The sequence below is a fragment of the Myotis yumanensis genome, unplaced genomic scaffold (assembly GCF_028538775.1).
Source record: "Myotis yumanensis isolate MYYU_CA2020_CCGP unplaced genomic scaffold, mMyoYum1.0.hap1 SCAF_12, whole genome shotgun sequence".
NCBI classification, from domain to species: domain Eukaryota; kingdom Metazoa; phylum Chordata; class Mammalia; order Chiroptera; family Vespertilionidae; genus Myotis; species Myotis yumanensis.
The window spans coordinates 29,395,297-29,408,286 of record NW_027223763.1 but is presented as its reverse complement, the minus strand read 5'-3'; the positions used below and the strand labels follow the sequence as shown (position 1 = coordinate 29,408,286).

General features: G+C 44.6%; 1 protein-coding gene and 1 long non-coding RNA gene across 2 annotated transcripts in view; one reads left to right on the top strand and one right to left on the bottom strand.

The window, feature by feature from the left end:
- The window catches only part of LOC139020493 (uncharacterized), a 39,965-nt gene that overhangs the window by 23,180 nt on the left and 3,795 nt on the right, over nucleotides 1-12,990 (top strand). The window lies entirely within an intron of this gene.
- LOC139020491 (C-C motif chemokine 21-like) lies at nucleotides 8,780-9,604 on the bottom strand. Its single transcript, XM_070430126.1, has 4 exons — nucleotides 9,538-9,604; nucleotides 9,318-9,438; nucleotides 9,061-9,231; nucleotides 8,780-8,980 (listed from the first exon to the last, which is right to left on the bottom strand). Exons 1-4 carry the CDS (start codon nucleotides 9,602-9,604, stop codon nucleotides 8,947-8,949), a joined length of 393 nt encoding a protein of 130 aa, XP_070286227.1. The 3' UTR covers nucleotides 8,780-8,946.

The window sequence follows — 12,990 nt, the reverse complement described above, 5'->3', positions numbered from 1 at the left end:
GGAACAACGACTCGTGCTCTCTCTGTCTCTCCCCCTCTTCCTCTCTCTAAAATCAATCAATAGAAATAAAAATAAAATAAAACTAAAGTCTTCAAGAACATGGCAAGCCGTTTCAGACCTCAGGTGTTTTGGGTTTGCCACCAACTGAGAAACAAACTGTCCTGAAGAAAATTTTCAGGTTCTTGGCATCGCTAACACCGTCTCTGTATGGGGAACTGTAGGATTGCACTGGAAGAATTGCAAATATAGTCGCCAGAAGAAGAGGGTTGGCAACTTCAGCATCAATAGAAATTCAATGGTTAAGACTGATGCCGACGACGATCAGAAGCATGGATGATTTTTAACAAAACAGCATCACTTTGTCCTAAAATACAAGAAAAAACAACACCTGGATGTTTGGGAAAGATAAAGAACTTCACAAAAGAGGTCAGCTGAAGCTGAAGACATAGTTCACAGGTACATGATTAAAGCTAGGAAACAAATTAAGTTTGAGTTTCCATTAATACTATGTATAGACCCCACCCCCCTGAACTTTCTGTGCCATAAAAAAAGGCAGAAGATGGCAAGTACATCTGTGGTGCTGTGCTGGTAGTCCCACACTGTGCCCATTTTTTTTACTCTTTAAAAGAAAGAACCTATCACTGTTGATCATGTCCTAAAGGACTGGATTGATGAGTAAAGAATGAAAGTGTGGTCTAGGTATCATGGGGGTGGGGTGAGCAGTGTTAAGAAATCTGGTTGTGCTGAAACCATTTTGGCTCAGTGGATAGAGCGTCGGCCTGTGGACTGAAAGGTCCCCGGTTCGATTCCGGTCAAGGGCATGTACCTGGGTTGCGGGCACATCCCCAGTAGGAGATGTGCAGGAGGCAGCTGATCAATGTTTCTCTCTCATCGATGTTTCTAGCTCTCTATCCCTCTCCCTTCCTCTCTGTAAAAAATCAATAAAATATATTTAAAAAAAAGAAATCTGGTTGCTTAGTTTAGGATTAGTTTCAGGCTCATATTACTCAGGTGAAGGTGTTTCCATGATCTGTAATTCTGGGAGATCTCGGTAGCCTGGTTCATTCTTACGTTCGTATCAAAGAAGTCTTTAAAGCAGTGGTTCTCAACCTTCCTAATATCGCGACCCTTTAATACAGTTCCTCATGTTGTGGTGACCCCCAACCATAAAATTATTTTCGTTGCTATTTCATAACTGTAATTTTGCTACTGTTATGAATCATAATGTAAATATCTGATATGCAGGGTGTATTTTCATTGTTACAAATTGAACATAATTAAAGCATAGTGATTAATCACAAAACAATATGTAATTATATATGTGTTTTCCGATGGTCTTAGGCGACCCCTGTGAAAGGGTCGTTCCACCCCCAAAGGGGTCGCGACCCACAAGTTGAGAACCGCTCCTTTAAAGGATCCACTAGGAAGGAGTGAACCAGGAGAAGCAAGAGGCTTCAGATTCTGAGGCAGCAGCGAGAAGAAGGAGCTGGCCCCATTTCATAAGTGTGTCCCTGTTAGCATATAATGGAAAAGACAGTGGTAAAATAATTTAAAAACATGGTTTTAGTAACTTTCTGGATAGCCCTTAGGATAACGTTGTTAGAAGACAGTGATGACTCAGTTTTAAAGCCATAAAATGTTTCAGTTAAGGAAAACTCGGGATTCAGGGGTTACAATGAGTTCTCATGTTTGGGGGAATGATGATTTTGTAAATTTTGGAGATGTTTGATCCTTATAATTTTTTTCTACTTTTCTTTTTACATGTCTAGTAGTATTTGTTATGCCCAGATTCCAAGATCCCCAAAGTACCACACTGGGAGCCAGTTTGATGCAAAAGCAGAAGGTCCTTTTATTGGGGGCGCCAACCCGACTCTGTTCCCGGCCGGCCCACCGACCAGAACAGAGTGACCTCCCGTGGGAAAAAACCGGCTTTAATAGGGGGGTGGAAAGAGGGGATTGTGGGCCCTGCTGATTGGCCAGGCGCAAGCCGGGTCTTGTTACACAGGATGTGGTCATATCTACGGCGCGCACTTCCCTTGATTATCATTGGTTAGTTTAAAATCCCGGGCGTGGCCAGCAGGGGCCTGGGCTTCCAGGAAGAAGGCCACATGTGGTCCCAACATGGAGGATACAGGCAAGATGGAGGGAGGGCATAGCCCTCGCCCTTTCAGTATTAACTGTGTTCCTGTTGAACACCAGCATTCTAGTATTTAGTAAAATATTTTTGCTGTATGCATGAGCAAGGCATTGGAAGTCCTCCAAATTTATAATATCATTTTTTTTTTTTTTTGCTTTATACTGAAATATTTACTTGTCTAAGCAGTAGTCTTTTGGAAAGTTACGTTTTTTTAAAAATATATTTTATTGATTTTTTACAGAGAGGAAGGGAGAGAGATAGAGAGTTAGAAACATCGATCAGCTGCCTCCTGCACATCTCCTACTGGGGATGTGCCCACAACCCAGGTACATGCCCCTGACCGGAATCGAACCTGGGACCTTTCAGTCCGCAGGCCGACGCTCTATCCATTGAGCCAAACCGATTTCGGCTGGAAAGTTACGTTTATCTCATCTCCCACTTGGGTTCTTGTGGATTTATGTCTACACACACAAACACACATCAGAAACTGTTACTGTCGATTTAGTTGGGGCTCAGGAAGGACTGAATATAAGCATGTGTTTAATTTGTCATCTTTACTCTGAACTCCTACTTGTCTTTTAATTTAATGGTGTTGATCTTTTCCCTTATGATTTATATTTTTTAACGATTTAAAATTGATTTTTAGCGAGAGAGGAAGGAAGAGGGAGAGAGAAACATTGATGTGAGAGCAAAACATTGATCAGCTGCCTTCTGCATGCCCACTCCTAGGGATCAAACCTGAAACCCAGGCATGTGGCCTGACCAGGAATCAAACCAGCAATCTTCCGTTGCATGGGACGACTCCAACCAACTGAGCCACACTGGCCAGGGCTTTTCCCTTATGATTTATGTTTTATGGTTTTATGTCTTGTTTAAGAAGTTCTTTTCTACCTTAAGGTTATAAACACAAAGACCCTTTCCACGTGCAGCAGTGCACCCTCCCTTGAACTTTCCATGCCCTCATGGACTATTTATCACCTCAAGGAAAGTTCTGCCTCTGAACAATAAGTCTCGCGTGCAAGACTTTGTTCTGACGTGGCCTGCTTGCAGGCTCCCGCCTTTTCTTGGCAGAATGTCCTCTTCTAGTTAACTTCATTCTGCTCGACCGCTACATTTCCCCCCTTTTTAGTTTTGCTGCAGGTTTGAATCATGATAGAGAAAATAGCAAAGCTGTTTCATTATAAGGTATAGGGGTGACACATAGACTAGTATGGTTCCAATCACACTTTAACTGTAATCACTTTTGCAAACTAACAATTTGGTCCCCCAATAAAACTACTGATTGTTCAAGATCGGCTAATTGTTTATTGATTTTACTATCAATTTTCCGTTGAGAATTCTATAACTGTTCTGAATCTTTTTTTTTTTTTTTTTTTTTTTTTTTTTTTTTTTTTTTTTTAAATATATTTTATTGATTTTTTACAGAGAAGAAGGGAGAGGATAGAAAGTTAGAAACATCGATGAGAGAGATCGATCAGCTGCCTCCTGCACGCCCCCCAGTGGGGATGTGCTGGCAACCAAGGTACATGCCCTTGACCGGAATCGAACCTGGGACCCTTGAGTCCGCAGGCCAACGCTCTATCCACTGAGCCAAACCGGTTCGGCACTGTTCTGAATCTTTATGCTAGTCTTGAACAAAAGTAGCAGTTTGGACTGATCGCTGTAATGCTACCCTAGCCGCTGCAGCTGTTGCTGTTATAGCAATTAACCCAAGAATTACAGCGATTAGCATGCCAATAAATCTTTTTGACCTCTTCAATATTCCTTCCTCAATGGCTTGGAGAGCTCCAGCTAGAGAACTTTCCTGCTATTGTCGATCTATCTGTACAGGTAACCATACTCCTGTTCTGGCTTGCAATAGATACAAGCCCTCTCTATTGTGATTAAAAGGTACAGAGTTATTTACATAAGTTAACAAGGTACAATTAAAATAAGATATTTCCCCAGTTCCAGACACACAGGTATCTTGGCAACTCCTGTTGAATAGTTGTTCATTCTTGTTCCTTCTTCTTCTGGTTTCATAGGCCCACGATCTTTAAAAAGTCCAGGCACCCAATTAGTCATTAGTTACAGGGCCCTCCATGGGCATTCACAAGACCTTCCCCTTCCTGGCATAGGCGCTTCACCTGTCCCCGTGTAGGTGGAGGGGTGTTTCGGGTGCGAGGTAATGGCACGCGAATTGTTTGTCCTCCCTGGATGGTTAGCTGCGCAAACCGGTCTTCCAGTCCCGCTTCGTCACACTTCCTCTTGCTCGCCATGCCTTAATTTGATTCTTTTATCAGGAATCCAGAACTTCTTGGTTCCTGTGGAAGCATAAGCATAGCCTCGATCCCACCTTAAAACGGTAGCCGGGCACCATTGATTAGTAGGGACATCTTGGCACATGATTGGTTTTTCTACCGGGACCTCCTTTTTATGTCCCCATTGTGTTTTAGCAGCTGACACTGCATCTGTATTCAAATTTAAAAAATTTAAAGTAAATAGAGCTCTTAATAATCTTGGCGGGGAGTCTGGCCTGATACCAGCTCTTCTCCCCCTTTTTGTTTTTGCAGCATTTCTTTAAGGGTGTAATTCTGCCGTTCAATAATTGCTTGACCTGTACTGTTTCCAGGAATTCCTGTAATATGTTTAATATCAAACTGTTGGAAAAAATGTTGACACTTACCTGATAAATATGCTGAGCCATTATCAGTTTTAATAGCTTGGGGTTTGCCTATTACAGCAAAGACTTTAATGCTGGATTTGGAATTCCAGGTTGTAAAGGTCCTATAGGTTCAATAATCTCATTAATCCGTCTTAAATTAGTAAGTATTCTCTATTTACCTGATTTTTTTTTTATAACAAAGACAGGGGAATTCTATGGACTAGAGCTAGTTTTTATATGCCCTAGTTGTATCTGTTCTTTAATAATGATTTGGAGTGCTTCTAACCTCTCTTGTTAGGGGCTACTGTTCTACCCATACTGGTTTAGTTGTTTTCTATTTTAAAGGCAGGGCGAAGCGCTTAGGAGAGGCCCCCTTTATAAATTTTGGTCCTGAACACTGGTGCCAGCACCAGCTTGACAAATCATTTGTCTATGGCCTTTCTGAAAAGAAGGTATAGTAATTGTAGCCCCCCATTGTTGTAAAAGATCTCTTCCCCACAAAGATAGTGTAACGGAGGCAACATATGGCTGAATTTTGCCCTTTTTATCTGTCAGGCCCCTGGCATTCAAGTACATTAGAGCTTTGTAAAATTTCAGTGAGGCTTACAACCTGTAAAAGTTGCATTCACCTTGTGCACCGGCCAAGATTGAGGCCAGTGCAAAGTAAAAATTATAGTTACATCATCCCCAACATCCACCAGGCTGATAATTTTTATTCCCTCCGGGAACAAACTGTAAAACTTGAGGTCTTTGGCCTCCTAAGACTGTATGCTAAAAAACCTTTTTTCCCGTGCTACCAAATCCCCCAGTTCACTTAACTGGTGCCGTATGCCCTATTTGTTTATAGGGAAGTAATAATAACTGTGCTATTTTTTCTCCAGCCTTTATGTTTGTAATACTAGAAGCAGACATCATAACTAATATTTCTCCTTCATAATCTGCATTAATAACTCCGGGAGCATGTTTAGCTTTCCCTTGTGGGACCTTTGCCTTCAGACAATCCCTTTTTCATATGTCCCACTTTCCCACATCCATAGCATTTAACAGGATGGGAATTGCAGTTTTTAATGCATCAGCAAGAAAATTAGCATTATTATTATTATTTACATAAGATTTTAATAAGATTATTATTATTATTATATTAGTATTATCTGTATAATTTTAGAAAATGATTGGGCCGGGGTGCCGGCCTCCTCCATTTTTGACTAAGCCTTTAAGTAACAAGCTTTAATCTGTGCCATAACAGCATCTCCTAATAGCACCTGTTGTTGTATGCTAATATGCGTCCCAGTTCCTGTTAACTGGTCACAATTAGATCCAGGTGGATTTTGTTGGGCGTCAATCATCGCCACTCTCCTGGCTTCTTCCCACCACTAGGATTTAAATTGCAGATATTGCCTGGGGGCTAATACTGCCTTAGCTATAGCATCCCAATCATAAGGAATTAATTTATAATCTGTATAAGTTAATTCTATATTAATTAATATATAAAAAGTAATAATATATAAAATTATATTATATATAATAATTTTATAATTAATAATATATAAATTAATTAATCTATAATCTGTTTAATTTTTTAAAAAAATATATTCTATTGATTTCTTAGAGAGAGGAAGGGAGAGAGATAGAGAGTTAGAAACATCAATCAGCTGCCTCCTGCACACCTCCTACTGGGGATATGCCCGCAACCCAGGTACATGCCCTTGATGGGGAACCAAACCCGGGACCCTTCAGTCCGCAGGCTGACGCTCTATCCACTGAACCAAAGCAGTTTCGGCAAATCTGTTTAAATTTAATCCTTGAGGGTATTGAGCATTAGCAGCTCTTTGTGTCCTCAGGAGGGGGGTGGAGGCTCAGCTGCTAACGCCAGATTAAAGGCTAGTGCCATTTTACTTTTCACTTTTCGGAGGCGCCAGTTCCTGAGAACTTTTATTCTCTTTCTTTTCCTTAACTTAAGGCAAGTGTAAAAATCACCATCTGTCTCAGCAGAAAATGAAATATCCAGCTCTGAATCGCTGGCTGAGGCTATTCTGTCATAACCTCCTAATTTATTTTTCCCTTTTTTTCTGCTCGTATTCTTTTTCCTGGGGCCTGGAGCTGAGCCCGAAATCTATTTTTCTATTCTTTCTTACCTCCCTCGGTTCAGTGACCACAACTGGGAGTGGCTCAGAGGGTAGCAATCTCTGCTGGACTTCCTTAAACAATTTTTTAAAAGCCTCATCCTTCACTTTTACCCTTGAGCTCTTTAATAATGATCGAAAGACAGCGATGTATTGACTCTGTAGGGATGGGGAATTCCCCATGACTCTGTCTCTATTGCCGAAAGTTCCCCGTACTCTGCGCTGGCAAATCCCTTTCTGTCCTGCCCCATCCCAATTTCTTACCTTCGGGTCCCTGTTCTGTTCAGGCGCCATTTGTTGATGTTCTTTGTGAACGGAGACGCTGAGGCAAGCTTGGCGTGCAGGATGAAGTTAGAGAAGCAGAGGGCTATTGCTAGTCAGGCAAGTAGCAATGCCCCTAAAGCCCTCATGGCTTTTATTTGGGGAGTACAGCAAATAACAATGGAGTACAGCAAGTGACAATGATTAACAAGCATTCTTGTGAGATCATCTAAGCTAAGTTATACATTACACTATTAATTTCCTATGTTATACAAAGACCCTCTCCACCTGCAGCAGTGTACCTTCCCTTGAACTATTCCATGCTCTCATGGGCTATTTATCACCTCAAGGAAAGTTCTGCCTCTGAACAATAAGTCTTGCATGCAAGACTTTGTTCTGACTTGGCCTGCTTGCAGGCTCCCGCCTTTTCTTGGCAGAATGTCCTCTTCTAGTTAACTTCATTTCGCTTGACCGCTACACTGATTGACATCTGAATTCTGGGTTCCAATGCTGCCCTGGGAGACCTAGTCCTTGGTGTGAAGAGATCAAAGGGGAGAAAGGAGAACAGAAGGGAAGGGAGACTCTCCCAATTGGAAGGAATCTGAGGGAGTCAAGAAGCCCAGACTGGAACAGAGAGCTCACACCTGCAATAAACAAAGAGGAGAGGACAGGGACCCGGCTGGATTGATGGGGACGGAAGGGAGTCCTATGGTGTTTTAGGTTTCTGGGTTTTGGAGAGGGAATGCTGGGACTCTGCTTAGGGTGGATCTCAGTAGACTTGTGTTTGCCTGTGTTATCGGTGGGCCCAGGCTCCATCCTTCCCTCCGGGGACCCTCCCAAAGAGATACTTGGAAGTTTGTGAGCCCCAGGCCCCAAGGAAAGGGGAGGCAGTCTCTGGTAGGGGTGGGGGTAGGGGTGGGGGTGAGAGGCCGCTGCCCATAATCAGGGAAGGGATCCCTCTAGGCCAATGGTTCTCAACCTTCTGGCCCTTTAATTACAGTTCCTCATGTTGTGACCCAAACATAAAATTATTTTCGTTGCTACTTCATAACTGTAATGTTGCTACTGTTATGAATCGTAATGTAAATATCTGATATGCAGGTTGAGAACCGCTTCTCCAGGCTCTCAGAGGCCTGCAGTGCCACTGCAGGGTGTGCTCTGGGTTCACCATCTCTCCTTGAGAGGACTTTCTCATAGACCAGGAGCAGCCCAGGTCCCACCCTCCCCACCAACTTCCCTTCTACTGCCCACAGCTCTGGGCACCTGGGCCACGAGGAAACTCTTGGGGTGGTGAGAATGTACAATTCACCAGTCTGAGCTCCTGACACCCCCACCCTATTCCCCCACCCCCACCCCTTAGTGACAATGGCTTCCCCAGGGACACAAACGTGCAGGAACAGATACGTGGGTGGGAAGCCAGAACAGCTGTTTATTCAGTTACATTTAAATGATATTTACAAGGAAGAGGTAGGAGCAGGGGGGTCAGGTCCAGGGTCCTGGGTGACCTTTCCTCAGAGGGGACAGTCCTGCTGCCTCCTCTCACACTCCCTCCTCTGCCTCTCTGGGCCTGGCAGCTCAGCCATGCGGCGGGGGGCTAGAAATACGGAAGGGATAGTTGCAGCAGGAGAAGGGATGAGGCAAGGCCAGCATGGGGGTAGAAGGACTGCTCTGGGGCCCCTGAGTCCTCCCTGTCTTCTAGCCCGCTTCTTGCCCCTTGGATAGGGGCTCCAAACCCAGTTGCGGCTGATGGAGGCCCCCTGGGCTCCAGGCTGGTCACTGGGCTATGGCTTTTGGGGGGTCTGAGACTCTTCAGTCCTGGAAAGGGAGAAGAGGGGCTTGAAGGATTAACAGAGGCTCTTCTTCACTTCCCTCCCCAGTCCCTTCAGCTTCCTTACCTCTTACAGCCTTTGCAGCCCTTTCTCTTCTTGCCAGACTTGTCCTTCTTACAGCATTGGGCTGGTTTCCGTGGGGCTGGTGAGGTGTCCAGATGCTGCATCAACCTCTGTACCCAGGCCTCCTTAGGGTCTGCGCACAGCTCTGCCTGAGAGTGCTTCCGAGGTGAGAACCTGGAGTCGGGCATTAGCAAGCCTGTCCTCGTCTTGCCCACCTTGCCCAGCCCACTCAGCTTCACCCACACCCTCGCACCACTCACAGGATAGCCGGGATGGGGCAGCCCAAGCTTGGTTCTTGCTTCCTGTAGCTGCGAAGAAGCCTGTCAAGAATCTTCCTTACAGTGTACTTGAGGCAACAGTCCTGTGTCCCTCCAGCACTGTCTGCAGAGGGCGATCACAGGGAGTCAGGAGCTAAATATAGGCTCCCAGCCAGGCCTCTCCAGTCCCTTTCCCCATCCTAGGCAGCTCCCTCCTTGATACCTGGTGTCCAGGGGATGCAGAAGGCCAGGACCAGGAAAAGGAGGCTCAGAGCCAGTGACTGAGCCATGGCTGTGGTAGAGGGTGAGAGTGAGGCCACAGCTGTGGGTGAGGTGTAAGCTGCAATTTGGGGTTTTGGAGTGGGTGGGTCTTTTATTAAATGCCGTACATCCCTTGTTTATTTTCTCACTCATCCAGGCATTCTGACCTCCTGATCCTTTCTGGCAAAAGTTTTTGGCAGAGACTGGCTCATAAATTATTTATTTATTTATTTATTTATTTATTTATTTGTTAAACTATTACATATGACTCCCCCCGCTGCCCCGCCACACCCACCGCCTAGGACAAGCCCCCACAGCCTCCTTGGTTTCGTTGTGTCCTTTGGTTATGCTAATACGTATGCATACAAGTCCTTTGGTTGCTCTCTTATTCCTCCCCTGCCTTCTCTCTGAGGTTGGATTTCTGTTCAGTGTTTCTTTGTCTCTGATCTATTTTACTTCATCAGTTTATGTTGTTCATTATATCTCACATATGAGTGAAATCATGTGATAATGAAGTATGGTAGCAACCATTTCAGGTGGAAACTGTAGTTTAACTCTAACCCTGTTGTTTGGCTTAACCATATAAAAGTTACTTTGATTTTCTGAATTGTATAAATCATCCCATTCGATTGAATGCCTTATTGATTGTGACGTGACTATTCCATTGATTGTTATCTTACTGGTTTTAGAGAGCACATTTTTCTGTACCTGGAAACAGGACAGCACAATGATCCTAAATTGTTTTAGTGGCCAGAGATGGTGCGTTCCAGTTGACTCAGTGATCCTAAGACCAGGACAGTGCAATTACTCTAAATTGCCTCGATGGCTCTAGACCAGGGGTGGGCAAACTTTTTGACTCGAGGGCCACAATGGGTTCTTAAACTGGATCGGAGGGCCGGAACAAAAGCATGAATGGAGTGTTTGTGTGAACTAATATAAATTCAAAGTAAACATCATTACATAAAAGGGTACGGTCTTTTTTTTTTTAGTTTTATTCATTTCAAACGGATCCCTCGGGCCGGGCCGTAGTTTGCCCACAGCTGCTCTAGATAATGACTTCCTGCCAACTCAGTGGTTCGAGACCCGAGGGCTCTAGATAATGTATTTCTGTCAATTCAGTGACCCCGAGACCCGAAACTGTAATTAACATGCTTAATTCTGCTTCTGTAATTTGTTTTTTTTGCAAGCCAGGTGCCTCATTCCAAACCCTGAGATGTAATCAATACCTTTGTGGTTTTTTGCTTATATAACCCTGAAACTGTGACCAAATGGCTACTATGAGATTTGGGAATGGCCCCTCATAGTCCCGGATTGCAATAAATGTGACTCTTTAATTCAACTTCTTGAGGCGTCCTTCTGCAATTTGTGGGGTACATTACAACATTTGGAGGCCCCAGCGAGATGCAGCTCCTTAGGGGTGCTGTTTTGGATGCAAAGGGAGGCCGAACCTCCCCTGAGCCGTTTGTGGAGACTGAAGGATCTCTAGGGGGTGCACACCCTGAGAAGTTGCATGGCCCCGGAGAACTCCCTTCGGTTCCAGCAAACGGGCAGGGGACGTTCCCCCATCCCTAAAAAATTTTCATCGGAGTCACTTGAAAAACCTCTAGAGGTAGGTTCTGGGACCGGTCACTGGTGGTGGACTCAAAAGAGGGCTGGACGCAGCGGAACCTCGGAGCCTGACGCCTGACGCGACGGCGTCTGGGGGTCCTGTTCTGGGCAACCTTAGGTTGCATTTGTCTGGTTTGTTTTGTCTTTGCTAGCCTTTTTGGTTTTGGATTTGTTTGTTTGTTTGTGAGCTTTTTTAGTTCTGGTTATTGTTTGTGAGTCCAATGTGTTCAGTTTGTCGATTTTGTCATTTCGCCGAAATCCTCTTGGAGGACATTGAATGGTTCTTTCCTTCCTCTTTAACTTTTGGGGGATTGTGTGAATGGATTACTGATCTAGGTTATCAAGATCTCTGTTCAGGGACTTGTCCTGTATCTGGAGGAATGGCTTCTAGACGGTATTCACCGTCTCTGGGACTTCCAGGAGGGAAGTCAAAACTCAGACTGGCAAAGGGTTCGAGTCTGGCCTGTCTTTTAAAAAAAGGTAGAAGAGAAGTGTTCCTAGGCAGTTTTCTACTGCCTCTGTTCAGGGACTTGTTCTGTATCTCTGCACAATTGAAACTGATTTGTTGATATTTTGTGGTGTAAATGTGGCGTGCGCCGGTGTAAAAAGTGTTTTTAGGTTTGTTTCTGTTTTGTTTTGTTTTCTTAAAAAACCTTCTAAACATGTCCTGAGTTTCTGTGGTGATTCAAAGTTTTTAATGGGGAGTTGTCATGTCTATTTAGTCTTGTTTTCTTTGTTCAGTATGAGTACCATTTACGAGACATGGGTCGAGAATCCTGTCCTGGGATGTGGGAAAGGGAGGCCCCCGCATCTGTTCTTGTCAGGCCCCCATCAGGGGACTTGGGCAGTGTTCCTGTTATCTGCCAAAGTTCCCAAGACTATAAAAGTACTTGTTCACTGAAAGGGTGTAAGTGTGGATGTTTATTTGATGTTTGTATGTCTAATTAGGTATAATTATTTGTTCATGTAAGTGTGGAAGTCTGAGAGAAAAAAAACATGTTTGATTTCAGGCTGAATGCTCTGAACGATAGCAAAATGCCTTTTCCCAAGGGCGCTTGCTCTCTGTCAGAGGTGGAATCTGCCCGCCTAACTAGTAAAAATTTCTGTCTATGTTTGTGTACTAGGGACTTTGATTTGCTCTGTGATATTTCTGTGTTGGTTGAAATTTTGAAATTCTGGGGTAGATTTAAAGGTATTTGTGGCTTTTCTAGTCTGATTGGGACATTTAGGGGTGGGGCTCACAGTTCCTCACAGAGATTTTATGGGCCCTTTCCCCTGCCTGTTCTGAATTAAATAATACAGGCCAGTGTCATTTGGCTTGCTGGTTAAAGGAAGACAATGAGCCCTAGAATCTGTAAAGGTGGGTGGGAATGAAGCTGGTCAAATGTACTGAAAGGGTTTGGTACCTGTTGCTGCTAGCAGAGGAGGGGCTGATATCCCCTTCCAGTGCACTCTCTTGGGAGAGACCTGATCGCTGCTCTGTCACAGGGGACGGGTACGATGGCAGGGGCCTGGTAGCCAACCCACTGCCACAGAAGCGCTTTGTAACATGCCAGGCGTGTTTCCCCTGGCCAGCTAAGGGCTGCTGGCCCCCATCGTTCCACCATTGCTGGCTGGAGGCAAGCGCTTTTTCCCAGTACAGAGAAAAGGGCTGCCAGATGAAAATGCCTTTCCCCCGTGGTGGGGGCACCTCCACTGGTCACTTGGGGACCTGTGCTGAGCTCCCCACCTCCACATATCAGGCTCCCATCTCCCTCGCCCTCTGCTCACCGGGGTTGTAATTGCCTCTCATTCCCTGAGGGGTTAT

Bases quoted from the DNA above. Each gene is read 5' to 3' on its own strand.
- LOC139020491 (XM_070430126.1), bottom strand. From the start codon at position 9,604: ATGGCTCAGTCACTGGCTCTGAGCCTCCTTTTCCTGGTCCTGGCCTTC. The intron at 9,439-9,537 runs GTATCAAGGAGG...CGCCCTCTGCAG, and splicing joins CTGCATCCCCTGGACACCAG to ACAGTGCTGGAGGGACACAG. The intron at 9,232-9,317 runs GTGAGTGGTGCG...GCCCGACTCCAG, and splicing joins TGCCCCATCCCGGCTATCCT to GTTCTCACCTCGGAAGCACT.